The sequence below is a fragment of the Cervus canadensis genome, chromosome 25, assembly GCF_019320065.1.
Source record: "Cervus canadensis isolate Bull #8, Minnesota chromosome 25, ASM1932006v1, whole genome shotgun sequence".
Lineage (NCBI taxonomy): Eukaryota > Metazoa > Chordata > Mammalia > Artiodactyla > Cervidae > Cervus > Cervus canadensis.
In genome coordinates, this window is record NC_057410.1 from 24,685,670 (window position 1) to 24,698,477 (window position 12,808).

Sequence of the window (12,808 nt, forward strand, 5' to 3'; positions counted from 1 at the left end):
AATCCTAAAAGAGCAATAAAGGAATAATGCACCCATATCAAAACTGGAAGGAGATTCTTCCATTATTGCAAAAGGTCTGTGCCCTCTAAAGAGTGATATATCATCAGGAATTTTGCAGTGACCTGAAATAACATGATCCATGTTGATAACAGCATCCTTGAAATTCAGTAGCAGAACTTCTGCCTGGCGTTATGCTATTTGGACATTTGGAAAAAAGGGAAGGAAATTATGCTTGGATGTGTGGGAGTCTTGTCTGAGGCACCCATGAAATACCATATAGAAGTTTCTAGACTCATACAAAAGGCGTAACTGAAGCTAACACAGAATGGAAATGAAGTATAAGAACAGGTGGCTTATGATTGCTGTCATTATGATGGGATCCATGTTCACAAGGGGTTCACAGTCTGAAGGGAAAAACTGAGATGTGTGTTAAACATCAAATGAGAAAAGAAGCAAATTTCAGACTCTGACATAACACAGGGAACCTAGTATTCGAACAGAGAGCAGTAGGGAGCAATCAAGACAGGCTACAGGAGAAAAGCTCAGACTGGAAGGGCCATGAGAATATAGATCAACTAAATTAAGAAGAAGGACATTTGAAGTGGAGAAAAGTATAAGCATAGACAGAGGAAAATACAAACCAATCTGATATCAAAAGTAACTTAAAACTTTGGAAAGTTAAGGAAAAACAAAGATGAACTCCAACTCTAAGAGTAGGAAAACAGTCTATAATGCTATGCACTAAAATTAGATCTGACTTAGCCAAAATAATTGAATTTATTTCCTGGTTCTTATACTGTTTCTCAACGTGGCATTATAAAATCTTCATGAATATCAGTTTCATCATGAATAAAATGAACATGAGTGACTGCCAAAATAAATGACAAAATCACAGTGAGAATAAATTGAAAGTGATTAAGTAGAGACCCTATACATAAAAATATCATTAAAAATTAATATCCTATTAAATTTAAAAGCTACTAGACGACCATGAGCAAAGAAATCATTATTGGGGAACAAGCAGCTGAGAGAAGATTTAGAACCACTGCTGCAGATAATGGTTTTCAAAACTGAATGATTATAAGGATTTCTAAACTAGAAGAAAAATTCAACCGAAATTAAATACTACATATGAGTAGATGAGCCAGATACAATCATTTTTTCAGTTAAAACCCTATGGAAAAAGAATAGGATTCTCTGAAGTATGTGAAGACTAGGACACAAAAACAAAAATAAAAAATCAAGATGACACAGCGACACACAGTGAGGACAAGTTTGAGATGTTATAACACAGTGTTCGGGGAGACCAGGGAGGGATGGTAAGGAAAAGTGATGATGACATAAAGGAAAGGGACAATTACAAGTGATCTCATTTCTCTGTCTAATGTCCTTCAAGGAAACAGCCTCCACAAATGGCCCTGAGGAACCACAGCACCATCACCGAGTTTGTCCTCACGGGGCTGTCAGACGACCCCCGCATCGAGGCTCTGCTCTTCGTGCTCTTCCTGGTGATTTACCTCCTGACCATGATGGGGAACCTGACGATGCTGCTGGTGATCAGGGCTGACTCCCACCTCCACACGCCCATGTACTTCTTCTTGAGTAATCTATCATTCCTAGATCTCTGCTTCTCCTCTGTCACTGTGCCCAAGCTCCTGAAGGACCTCCTGTCTGAGAAGAAGACCATCTCTCTCGAGGGCTGTCTGGCTCAGGTCTTCTTTGTGTTTTTCTCTTCAGGAACTGAAGCCTGTCTGCTCTCAGTGATGGCCTATGACCGCTATGCTGCCATCTGCCACCCCCTGCACTATGGCCAGGTGATGAGCAACCGGCTCTGTGTGAGGCTGGTGTTGATCTCATGGGGTCTGGCCTCTCTCAATGCAGTCATCATTGAGCTCTTGGCTATTAATCTGGATTTCTGTGATGCTCAAACTATCCACCATTACACCTGTGAGCTGCCCTCCTTCTTCCCTTTGTCTTGCTCTGATATCTCCATCAATAACAGTATCTTGATCTGCTCAATCTTACTCCATGGATCTGGAAACTTCCTCCCAACAATCTTCTCTTACGCTCGCATTGTCTCCACCATTCTGAACATCACCTCCACCACAGGCAGAAGCAAGGCCTTCTCCACCTGCTCCTCCCACCTCATTGCAGTGATCCTGTTCTTTGGCCTAGGTATGCTTCGCTATCTCATGCCTTCCTCTGGTTCCTTCCTGGATTTGCTCTCTTTCTTACAATACAGTGTGATCACACCCATGCTGAATCCCCTCATCTACAGCTTCAAAAACAAGGAGGTAAAGGGAGCTGTGAAAAGGACTTTGGGGAAATATCTGCACTATTGCACAGGTTGAACTAAGTCACATTTACCCAGCATAACTGGAAAGACTAAATTTCTTCTTATGTTCCCTCCTGTTTTGTTTCCAACCTCTCCCCCTCCACAGAGTCAAGTAGGATTGGGGAAAGAACCCACAGCTTCCCTGAAGATCCCAGGTAATGATCACAAAGGAACCCTCACTTTTGAGACCTATTTGGAAATTCTATGCTGTACTGAAGTGGGACACAATGTGAAGAACCACTTACACAAAGCCCATCAATAATACAACATGATTATTAGCGAGAAAAAAACCGAGATTATTTGACTTCTCAAAAGGCATAAAAGTCACAAGAATTTCTACTTAAAATGCTTCATAAAAAAAGATTCAAATGATTCTTCCTGTATTTGATAAATGCTTCATAATAAAATGTCAGATTTGGAGAATGACATTTGAAATAACCAGAAAAAAGTTATTATAGCTCATATTACTTATCAGAATTATGCAATTTCTCTACAATGAATTTATATGATGATAAGATCCAATATTTAAATTTCCATAGGAAGAAGTAAAACATATGAATATTTGAAGATGACATAATTCTATGGAAAGCCTAAAAACTCCTCATAGGAAAATAAACTTATTGGCACTCCAAAGAATTTAATAGACAAAAACTAATATTAATACAACCAGTACTATTTCTATATACTAGCCACTGTTAAGTAAACAAAAAATATGATGCTTCAGGCAGAAAAAGATCCATTTACTATTAGAAGATCAATAGAAAATCCTCAGGATTAAACTTGATAAGTACTTATAGCAAATAAGAATAAAGTAAAAAAATTAACTAAATGATATAAAAGATGCTTAAGTTAACATAGGATATATTTTTAGACATACTCTCCCTGCCAGTTTTATGCAATCAACAAAAGAAAAACATTGAATTTACAAGCAATCTGGAAATCCATAGTTCTAGACTTGATTCCATAGAACCATTAGTGATTCAGTCTTTTGCCTTCTATTGAATACGTCATCTTCATATATTAGGTTTTACTCTAGGCATTATGCTTTTTACAACACATAACATAGCTTTTTGTTTTTTGTATATTCTGTTCTTGAACTTTATATAAATGAAATTATTCTAGTCCTAAAATTAAAATACTGGACGTATTCAAGACTTGATGAGGCAGTGGAGCAATCAGACTCACATATATTGGTAGTGGAATAGTAAATGGGTTCAATCACTTCAGAAAAATATTAGGCGGTATCTACTAACTGCACACTATATGTCTACTCTAAGATTCATTAATTATATTCTTAGGTAAATATGAAGAGAAATGAGTAAACATATTCAGAAAATACATTAATAGAATAGTCATAACAGTTTATTATTGCAGCCAAAATCTATAATAAACCTAAATGTCCATCACCTGGAAAACAGATAAATAAATTCATACATGTAGTATATTTACACAGTGAAACATAATACAACAAAATTTTAAAATTGCAAACAATAAGTGAATAAATCTCACAGACACTATGTAAGAGAAGCCAGATATAATGGGTACTTATTTATTATTTTATTTATCTGAGGTTAAAAAGCAGAGACATTACTTTGCCAACAAAGGTCCATCTGGTCAAGGCTCTGGTTTTTCCAGTGGTCATGTATGGATGTAAGAGTTGGACTGTGAAGAAAGCTGAGTGCCGAAAAATTGATGCTTTTGAACTGTGGTGTTGGAGAAGACTCTTGAGAGTCCCTTGGACTGCAAGGAGATCCAACCAGTCCATCCTAAAGGAGATCAGTCCTGGGTGTTCTTTGGAAGGATTGATGCTGAAGCTGAAACTCCAGTACTTTGGCCACCTCATGCGAAGAGCTGACTCATTGGAAAAGACCCTGATGCTGGGAGGGACTGGGGGCAGGAGGACAAGGGGACGACAGAGGATGAGATGGTTGAACTGACTCGATGGACATGAGTTTGAGTAAACTCCAGGAGTTGGTGATGGACAGGGAGGCCTGGCGTGCTGCGATTCATGGGGTCGCAAAGAGTGAGACACGACTGAGCAACTGAACTGAACTGAACTGAAAGACAGTGAATTAATCATGTTTCTATTTTCTAAATTTCTTTTCCTCAGCTTTACTGAGATATAACTGACATATAATTTCCTATAAGTTAAAGGTGTACAGTGTGCTGATTTGATACACTTACATGTTGCAAAGTGTTTACCATCTCCATCACTTCACATCCTTACCTTTCATTTTTTGAGGTCAGAGTATTTGAGATACATTTTCTTAGCAACCAAGTATAAAATAAAGTATTATTAACTATAATCACCATGCTGTCTTTTAGATTCCCAAATCTTACTCATCTTAAACTGGACATTACATTTTATTTTTCCTGATACTTTGACATCTTCAAATCTTGCTGACCTTGGAGAGATGTCCACCCAGGGCTAGCCAGGTCCTAGGGACAACAAACAACTCATCTGATCAACACATTTTTCAGATATAATCTAATTAATCAAGAACCCATACCCTCAATTGCCTCTTTTATTTAGCAATCACACTGCAGGCCACTATCCACATGCTCTAATCACCTCAGGGCCAGGTACCAGACAATGAGAGACAGACCCTTAAACCCAGATTCCACTGAAATCAATCAAATTATTCCATCCTAAACTTGCTTACACTGCCTCATTCATCTCTTCCTACGAAAAACACACTAAAGCCTGTTGCCCATATTTTCCTCTCACTCTATCTGCTTCCTGGCCAGTCCAAGGCTTCCCTGTATGGTCCTATAAGTAATAAATTATCTTTTCAATAAAAAATTGTCTCCTGTCTGTTGGCTTTACCATACCTGACTAATAATAAAACTTACATTTTAAAATAGTCAGGAAAAGTAATAATTTCATAAATTCATTCACGATGAAATCAGAACAGTAGTTTCCTGTAGAGAATGGATTGACCAGGAAGTATCAAAATGAATCTTTTCAGGCAGATGAAAGGTTTTGGACTTGGTCTCTGTAGTGGTTACAAAGTGTATACACTTATCAAAATTCACCAAGCTGTCCCTTTAAAATGTCGGCACTTAATCACTTTACATATGTATTTTAAACTGCAATCAATAGGAAAACTAAACAACCAAAAACATTTGTTTCATGAATGTTCTCATACTTCTTACAGGTACATATTGCCCATGCCCTGCAAATACTTTAGGGAATAATTCCCTTCCTTTCATATCAAGGCAGGATTTCCCCCACTCCAGTCATGATGGGAATTAACCCCAGCTATACCAAGGGAACATTTCATGCAAAGATGAGTTCGATAAAGGACAGAAATGGTATGGACCTAACAGAAGCATAAGATATTAAGAAGAGGTGGCAAGAATACACAGAAGAACTGTACAAAAAAGATCTTCACAAACCAGATAATCACGATGGTGTAATCACTCACCTAAAGCCAGACATCCTGGAATGTGAAGTAAAGGGGGCCTTAGAAAGCATCACTATGAACAAAGCTAGTGAGGAGATGGAATTCCAGTTGAGCTATTTCAAATCCTAAAAGATGATGCTGTGAAAGTGCTGCACTCAAAATGCCAGCAAATTTGGAAAACTCAGCAGTGGCCACAGGACTAGAAAAGGTCAGTTTTCATTCCAATCCCTAAGAAAGGCAATCCCAAAGAATACTCAAATAACCACACAATTGCACTCATCTCCCACGCTCGTAAAGTAATGCTGAAAATTCTCCAAGCCAGGCTTCAGCAATATGTGAACTGTGAACTTCCAGATGTTCAAGCTGGTTTTAGAAAAGGCAGAGGAACCAGAGATCAAATTGCCAACATCTTCTGGATCATCAAAACAGCAAGGGAGTTCCAGAAAAACATCTATTTCTGCTTTATTGACTGTGCCAAAGCCTTTGACTGTGTAGATCACAATAAACTGTGGAAAATTCTGAAAGAGATGGGAATACCAGACCACCTGACCTGACTCTTGAGAAACCTATATGCAGGTGAGGAAGCAACAGTTAGAACTGGACATGGAACAACAGACTGGATCCAAATAGGAAAAGGAGTACGTCAAGGCTGTATATTGTCACCCTGCTTATTTAACTTATACGCATAATATATCATGAGAAACGCTGAGTTGGAAGAAGCACAAGCTGGAATCAAGATTGCAGGGAGAAATATCAGTAACCTCAGATATGCAGATGACACCACCCTTATGGCAGAGAGTGAAGAGGAACTAAAAAGCCTCTTAATGAAAGTGAAAGAGGAGAGTGAAGAGGCTGGCTTAAAACTCAACATTCAGAAATCTAAGATCCCAGGCATCTGGTCCCATCACTTCATGGGAAATAGATGGGGAGACAGTGGAAACAGTGTCAGACTTTATTTTTTTGGGCTCCAAAATCACTGTGGATGGTGACTGCAACCATGAAATTAAAAGACGCTTACTCCTTAGAAGGAAAAATATGACTAACCTAGACAGCATATTAAAAAGCAGAGACAGTACTTTGCCAACAAAGGTCCATCTAGTCAAGGCTATGGTTTTTCCAGTGGTCATGTATGGATGTGAGAGTTGGACTGTGAAGAAAGCTGAGTGCTGAAAAATTGATGCTTTTGAACTGTGGTGTTGGAGAAGACTCTTGAGAGTCCCTTGGACTGCAAGGAGATCCAACCAGTCCATCCTAAAGGAGATCAGTCCTGGGTGTTCTTTGGAAGGACTGATGCTGAAGCTGAAACTCCAATACTTTGGCCACCTCATGCGAAGAGTTGACACATTGGAGAAGACCTTGATGCTGGGAGGGATTGGGGGCAGGAGGAGAAGGGGACAACAGAGGATGAGATGGCTGGATGGCATCACCGACTCGATGGACATGAGTCTGAGTGAACTCCGGGAGTTGGTGATGGACAGGGAGGCCTGGTGTGCTGCAATTCATGGGGTCGCAAAGAGTGGGACACAACTGAGTGACTGAGTTGAACTGAACAGGATTTATTCCAGGACTGTCAAGATGGCTCAATATCCATAAATACACACCATTAACAAGAGGAAGAATAAAAATTACATGATCAATTCAGCAGACAAAATTCAACATCCGTTCATGAAAAAAACTGTCATCAAAGCTGGTTTAGGAGGAACATTTCTTAATGTAATAAAGGCCATTTATGACAAACTCATAGCTAACATCATACTCAACAGTGAAAAGCTAAGTTTCCTGAAAAAAATCAGGAACAATACAGATGCTCAGTCCTGCCACCTCTAACATATATTGGATCCTACGCACAGCAATCAAACAAGAAAAAGAAATAAAATGACATCCAATTTGGAAGGAAGGAAGTAAAACTGTCACTATTTACAGATAACATGATATTATATCTAGAAAACCTTAAAGTTTCCACTAAAAAACTATAGAATGAATACATGAATTCAGTAAACGTACCACTACAAGATCATAACACAGAAATTGATGCTTTTCTATTCACTAATAATGAACCATCAGAAAGAGAAAGCAACGAGAGTCCCTGGCTGCCTCATGGCTAGGATTTGGGGCTTTCACGGTGATGGCACAGTTTCCATCTGTGGTCGGGGAGCTAATGATACAAAAAAAAAAAAATGGAAAGACACTCCATGTTCACAGATTGGAAGAATTAATACTGTTTAAATGCCCATACTACCCAAAATAATCTATAGATTCAAGGTAATCCCCATCAAAATATACATGATACACAAGAATAAGAACAAACAATCTTAAAATGTGTATGGGAGCATTTTTAAAAACCCAAAGAGCCAAAGAAATCCTAAAAAAAATAAATAAATCTATCACACTCCCTGACTTCAGACTATATTATGAAGCTACAGGAATCAAAACAATGCAGTACTGGCACAAAAACAGACAGAGACCAATGTAACAGAATAGAATGGAGAATAGAGAGCCCTTGCATTTATGATCAATTACTCTATGACAAAAGGAAGCAAGAATATATAGTGGGGAAAGACAGTCTCTTCAATAAGTGATGCAACAAAGTGATACAGCTATGTGTAAAACAATGAAATAAGAACATTGCTCACACCATCTTCAAAAATAAACTCAAAATGGATTAAAGGCCTAAAATGTGAGATTGGATACTATAAAACTCCTAGCGAAAGCATAGGCAGGATACTCTTTGACATAAAACACAGCAATATCTTTTTGGATCCATCTCCTAGAGTAATAGAAATAGAAACAGAAGAAACAAATGGGATCTAATTAAATATAATAGCTTTTCCGCAGCAAAGGAAACATAAACGAAACAGAAAGACAACCTACAGAATAGGAGAAAATATTATTTGCAAACAATTACATCAACAAGGGCTTAATTTCTAAAATATACAAATAGCTCATGCAGCTCTACATTTTAAAAAAACACAGTCATAAAATAGGCTGAAGACCTAAATAGATATTTCTCCAAAGAAGACATACAGGCACATGAAAAGATGCTCAACATCAGTAAGTATCAGAGAGTGTGTGTGTGCTCAGTCGCTCAGTGGTGTCTGGTTCTTTGCGACCCCATGGAGCCCACCAGGCTCCTCTGTCCATGAGATTTTCCATGCAAGAATACTGGCCTGGGTTGTCACTCCCTCCTCCAGGAGATCTTTCCAACCCCGGGATCAAACCTGCATCTTCTGCACTGGCAGGTGAATTCTCTACCACTGCCCCACCTAGGAAGCCCAATTATCAGAGAAATGCAAATCAAAACTACAACATCAGAATGTACCTCACTCCAATCAGAATGGCCATCCTCAAAATAATGCTACAAATAATAAGTTCTGGAGAGGGTATGGAGAAACAGGAACCCTCTTATATTTTTGGTGAGGATGTAAATTGGTGCAGCCACTGTGGAGAACAGTATGGAGGTTCTTTAAAAAACTAAAAATAGAGTTACCACATGATCCTGCAATCCCACTATGAGGTTGCACATACCCAGAGAAACTCTAATTTGAAAAGATACATGTGCCCTAATGTTCATAGCAGTGCTAGATACAATAGCCAAGGCCTGGAGGATACCTAAACGTCCATGAACAGATGAATGTTAAAGAAGATGTGCTATATGTATGTGTATATATACATATATTATATATATATGTGATGGAATATTACAAAGCCATAAAAAGAATGAAATAATGTGATTTTCAGCAACATGGATGAACCTAGAGACTATCATACTAAGTGATATATATATAAACTGAATCATTGTGCTGTATACCTGAAACTAAAACAACACTGTAAGCCAACTGTACTTCAATTTTTAAAAATTAAGCCAAATTGGCCTCTATTACTAGGAGATATGCTTTCTTCCTAGTACTGAGGCATCTATTTGATAGCGTGGAATCAAATGTTAAGGAATGAGTTCCACTCGGATTTATCCCTCAAAATGATGAAATTACAAAAATAATACCAATTTCCACCTAGGAGGTCTTAATTAAATGACAAGAAACATGTAATATTTATCTTGAGACCTGATTATCTGTTAATACCTAGCACACACACCAAAATGAGGAAGAATTTGTTAAACAAATTTGTGTTGACCATATGTGGTCTTGATTAAGTTATTGGAGACACATCTGTATATTTTGACTTCAGTTCAGTTCAGTTGCTCAGTCCTCTCCGACTCCCTGTGACCCCATGAACCGCGGCACACCAGGCCTCCCTGTCCATCACCAACTCCCGGAGTTCACCCAAACGCATGTCCATTGAGTCAGTGATGCCATCTAACCATCTCAGCCTCTGTCGTCCCCTTCCCCTCCCGCCTTAAATCCTTCCCAACATCAGGGTCTTTTCGAATGAGTCAGCTCTTTGCATCAGATGGCCAAAATATTGGAGTTTCAGCTTCAACATCAGTCCTTCCAATGAATATCCAGGACTGATCTCTTATAGGGTGGACTGGTTGGATCTCCCTGCAGTCCAAGGGACTCTCAAGAGCCTCTTCTCCAACACCACAGTTCAAAAGCATCAATTTTTCGGCACTCAGCTTTCTTCACAGTCCAACTCTCACATCCATACATGACCACTGGAAAAACCATAGCCTTGACTAGATGGACCTTTGTTGGCAAAGTACTGTCTCTGCTTTTTAATATGCTCTCTAGGTTGGTCATAACTTTCCTTCCAAGGAGTAAGTGCCTTTTAATTTCATGGCTGCAATCACCATCTGCAATGATTTTGGAGCCCAGAAAAATAGTCAGCCACTGTTTCCACTGTTTCCCCATCTATTTGCCATGAAGTGATGGGACCGGATGCCTGGATCTTAGATTTCTGAATGTTGAGTTTTAAGCCAGCCTCTTCACTCTCCTCTTTCACTTTCATCAAGAGGCTCTTTAGTTCTTCTTCACTTTCTGCCATAAGGGTGGTGTCATCTGCATATCTGAGGTTACTGATATTTCTCCCTGCAATCTTGATTCCAGCTTGTGCTTCATCCAGCCCAGCATTTCTCATGATGTACTCTGCATGAAAGTTAAATAAGCAGGGTGACAATATACAGCCTTGACGTACTCCTTTTCCTATTTGGATCCAGTCTGTTGTTCCATGTCCAGTTCTAACTGTTGCTTCCCGACCTGCATATAGGTTTCTCAAGAGGCAGGTCAGGTGGTCTGGTATTCCCACCTCTTGAAGAATTTTCCACAGTTTATTGTGATCTACACAGTCAAAGGCTTTGGCACAGTCAATAAAGCAGAAATAGATGTTTTTCTGGAACTCTCTTGCTTTTTCGATGATCCAGCGAACGTTGGCAATTTGATCTCTGGTTCCTCTGCCTTTTCTTTCTTTTTTTCTTTCTTTCTTTCTTTTCTTTCTTTTTAATTAATTAATTTATTTATTTTACTTTACAACATTGTATTGCCTTTTCTAAAACCAGCTTGAACATCTGGAAGTTCACGGTTCATGCATTTCTGTATGTTTTAGTTGTATGTAAATTCCATTAAAATGTTGAAACATATCTAACATATCCCAGATAAGAAATCAAAAACATTAACTTTAGACATTTTAATGGCACCTATAAATTGTTAATAGTAACTCATGTATTCTTAAATTACTAACTCCTTCAAATACTATTTAAAATTTTATTGTATCCCTGGAACATAGAAACTCTACAAAATCAAGTCCCACCCAATAATTTCCCCAGGGTAACATTTTCTCCTCTCAATCAATAAAATGGACAATCTTGTTGTATAAAGAAAAACACTTCCCAACACTAAAAATGACTTGGAGCTCAGAGCCACTGAGAATTCCTAAAAGGTATTCCCAACCCCACAATGTCATGAGGAAAATGTCCCTTTTCCAGCAGATCCATTAATTCTTTAATCACTTTCTTATCCTCCCCTTTACAGTCCTCTCTAACCTAGTAATGGCTTTTCTAGACTTTTAATAACTGCCTTTAGGATAAATTTCAAATAGATTCCTGAAGAGAATCCATGCGCTTAATAAGTTTTAATTATGGTTAACTGGAAACTGTGAGGTAGTGAATCCAGAGCTTGGCTTTAGGCTGGGGCTTCAGAGAATACACAACAGCCCAGGTTTCCCTGGGTGCCTGACCAAATCCATAGCTGCCTGAGCACAGATGGCCTTCTGATTGGTTCAATTAAGGCATGTTTTCTTTAGTTATGCTCTTAGAGGAATATTCAGAATCCCAGAGAAAATTAAATAAAGGCAAGTTACTGCATTTGATATCACGTGAGAAGATTTTAAAGAAATATATGGCAGTTGCGTGGAATTTGAGCTTCATTAGGGAGAATGTTTTTCTCTTTGCATATTGTGACTTGCATTTCAGAATGACATCACTCTAAGATATGCAGAAGAATAATCCTGAATTTGTGACATTTCCAGTGCTTCTAGAGCTTGAACTACTGTAGTGCCCATCGCTCATTGGCAGCAAAGAGAAAAAGTTACCCGGTATGTGAAGCATCAAACTCCTGTGACAGGGGTTCTATAGGGAGATTTTGCCACTGATGTGTCAGCCTGTGACAGGAAAGACAGAAAACTCTGGAGCTGCTCCCTCCAGAATATCAAAAACAGAGTAGTATTGTCCTTGATTTTCTGATGGTCCCTGTATTTTTCTTCCCAGAAAATTTTCAGTGTATTTTAATCTGCTGATTATCTTCTCTTCCACTCCTAACCACTGCCACTGTATGGTGCATTCCATTCGTTCAAGACTCAGGCTCCTTCTTCGCTCATACCTGCCACCTGAGCTACAGATGGTAACTTCCCATCCTTGGCTTGGTACCTCCGCTCTTTGAGTGGACCCAGATATCACTACTCTCCTCAATGTGCAATTGTTCCAGCTGCCTTGTACAGCTTATCAAAAAGGTCCCTCTTTCCTCCATGCATAACACTGAGGACCAGGACATATTATAACTGGGGCATAAATCCTCTCACTGCAGAACATGACACCTGGAATGAAATAAGGATATGACAGATAGATACTAGGTTTTGACAAGAATTCCATTAGGGTATGGCAGGAAATATTTTCTAC

The 12,808-nt window shown here is 38.8% G+C and overlaps 1 protein-coding gene across 1 annotated transcript; it reads left to right on the forward strand.

Annotated features, from left to right (window-relative positions):
- Positions 1-1,412: 1,412 nt before the first annotated feature.
- LOC122427735 (olfactory receptor 8S1-like) lies at positions 1,413-2,351 on the forward strand. The gene has a single exon (XM_043447416.1). It carries the CDS (start codon positions 1,413-1,415, stop codon positions 2,349-2,351), a length of 939 nt encoding a protein of 312 aa, XP_043303351.1.
- Positions 2,352-12,808: the final 10,457 nt, after the last annotated feature.

Coding starts and splice junctions, on each gene's coding strand:
- LOC122427735 (XM_043447416.1), top strand. CDS start 1,413: ATGGCCCTGAGGAACCACAGCACCATCACCGAGTTTGTCCTCACGGGG.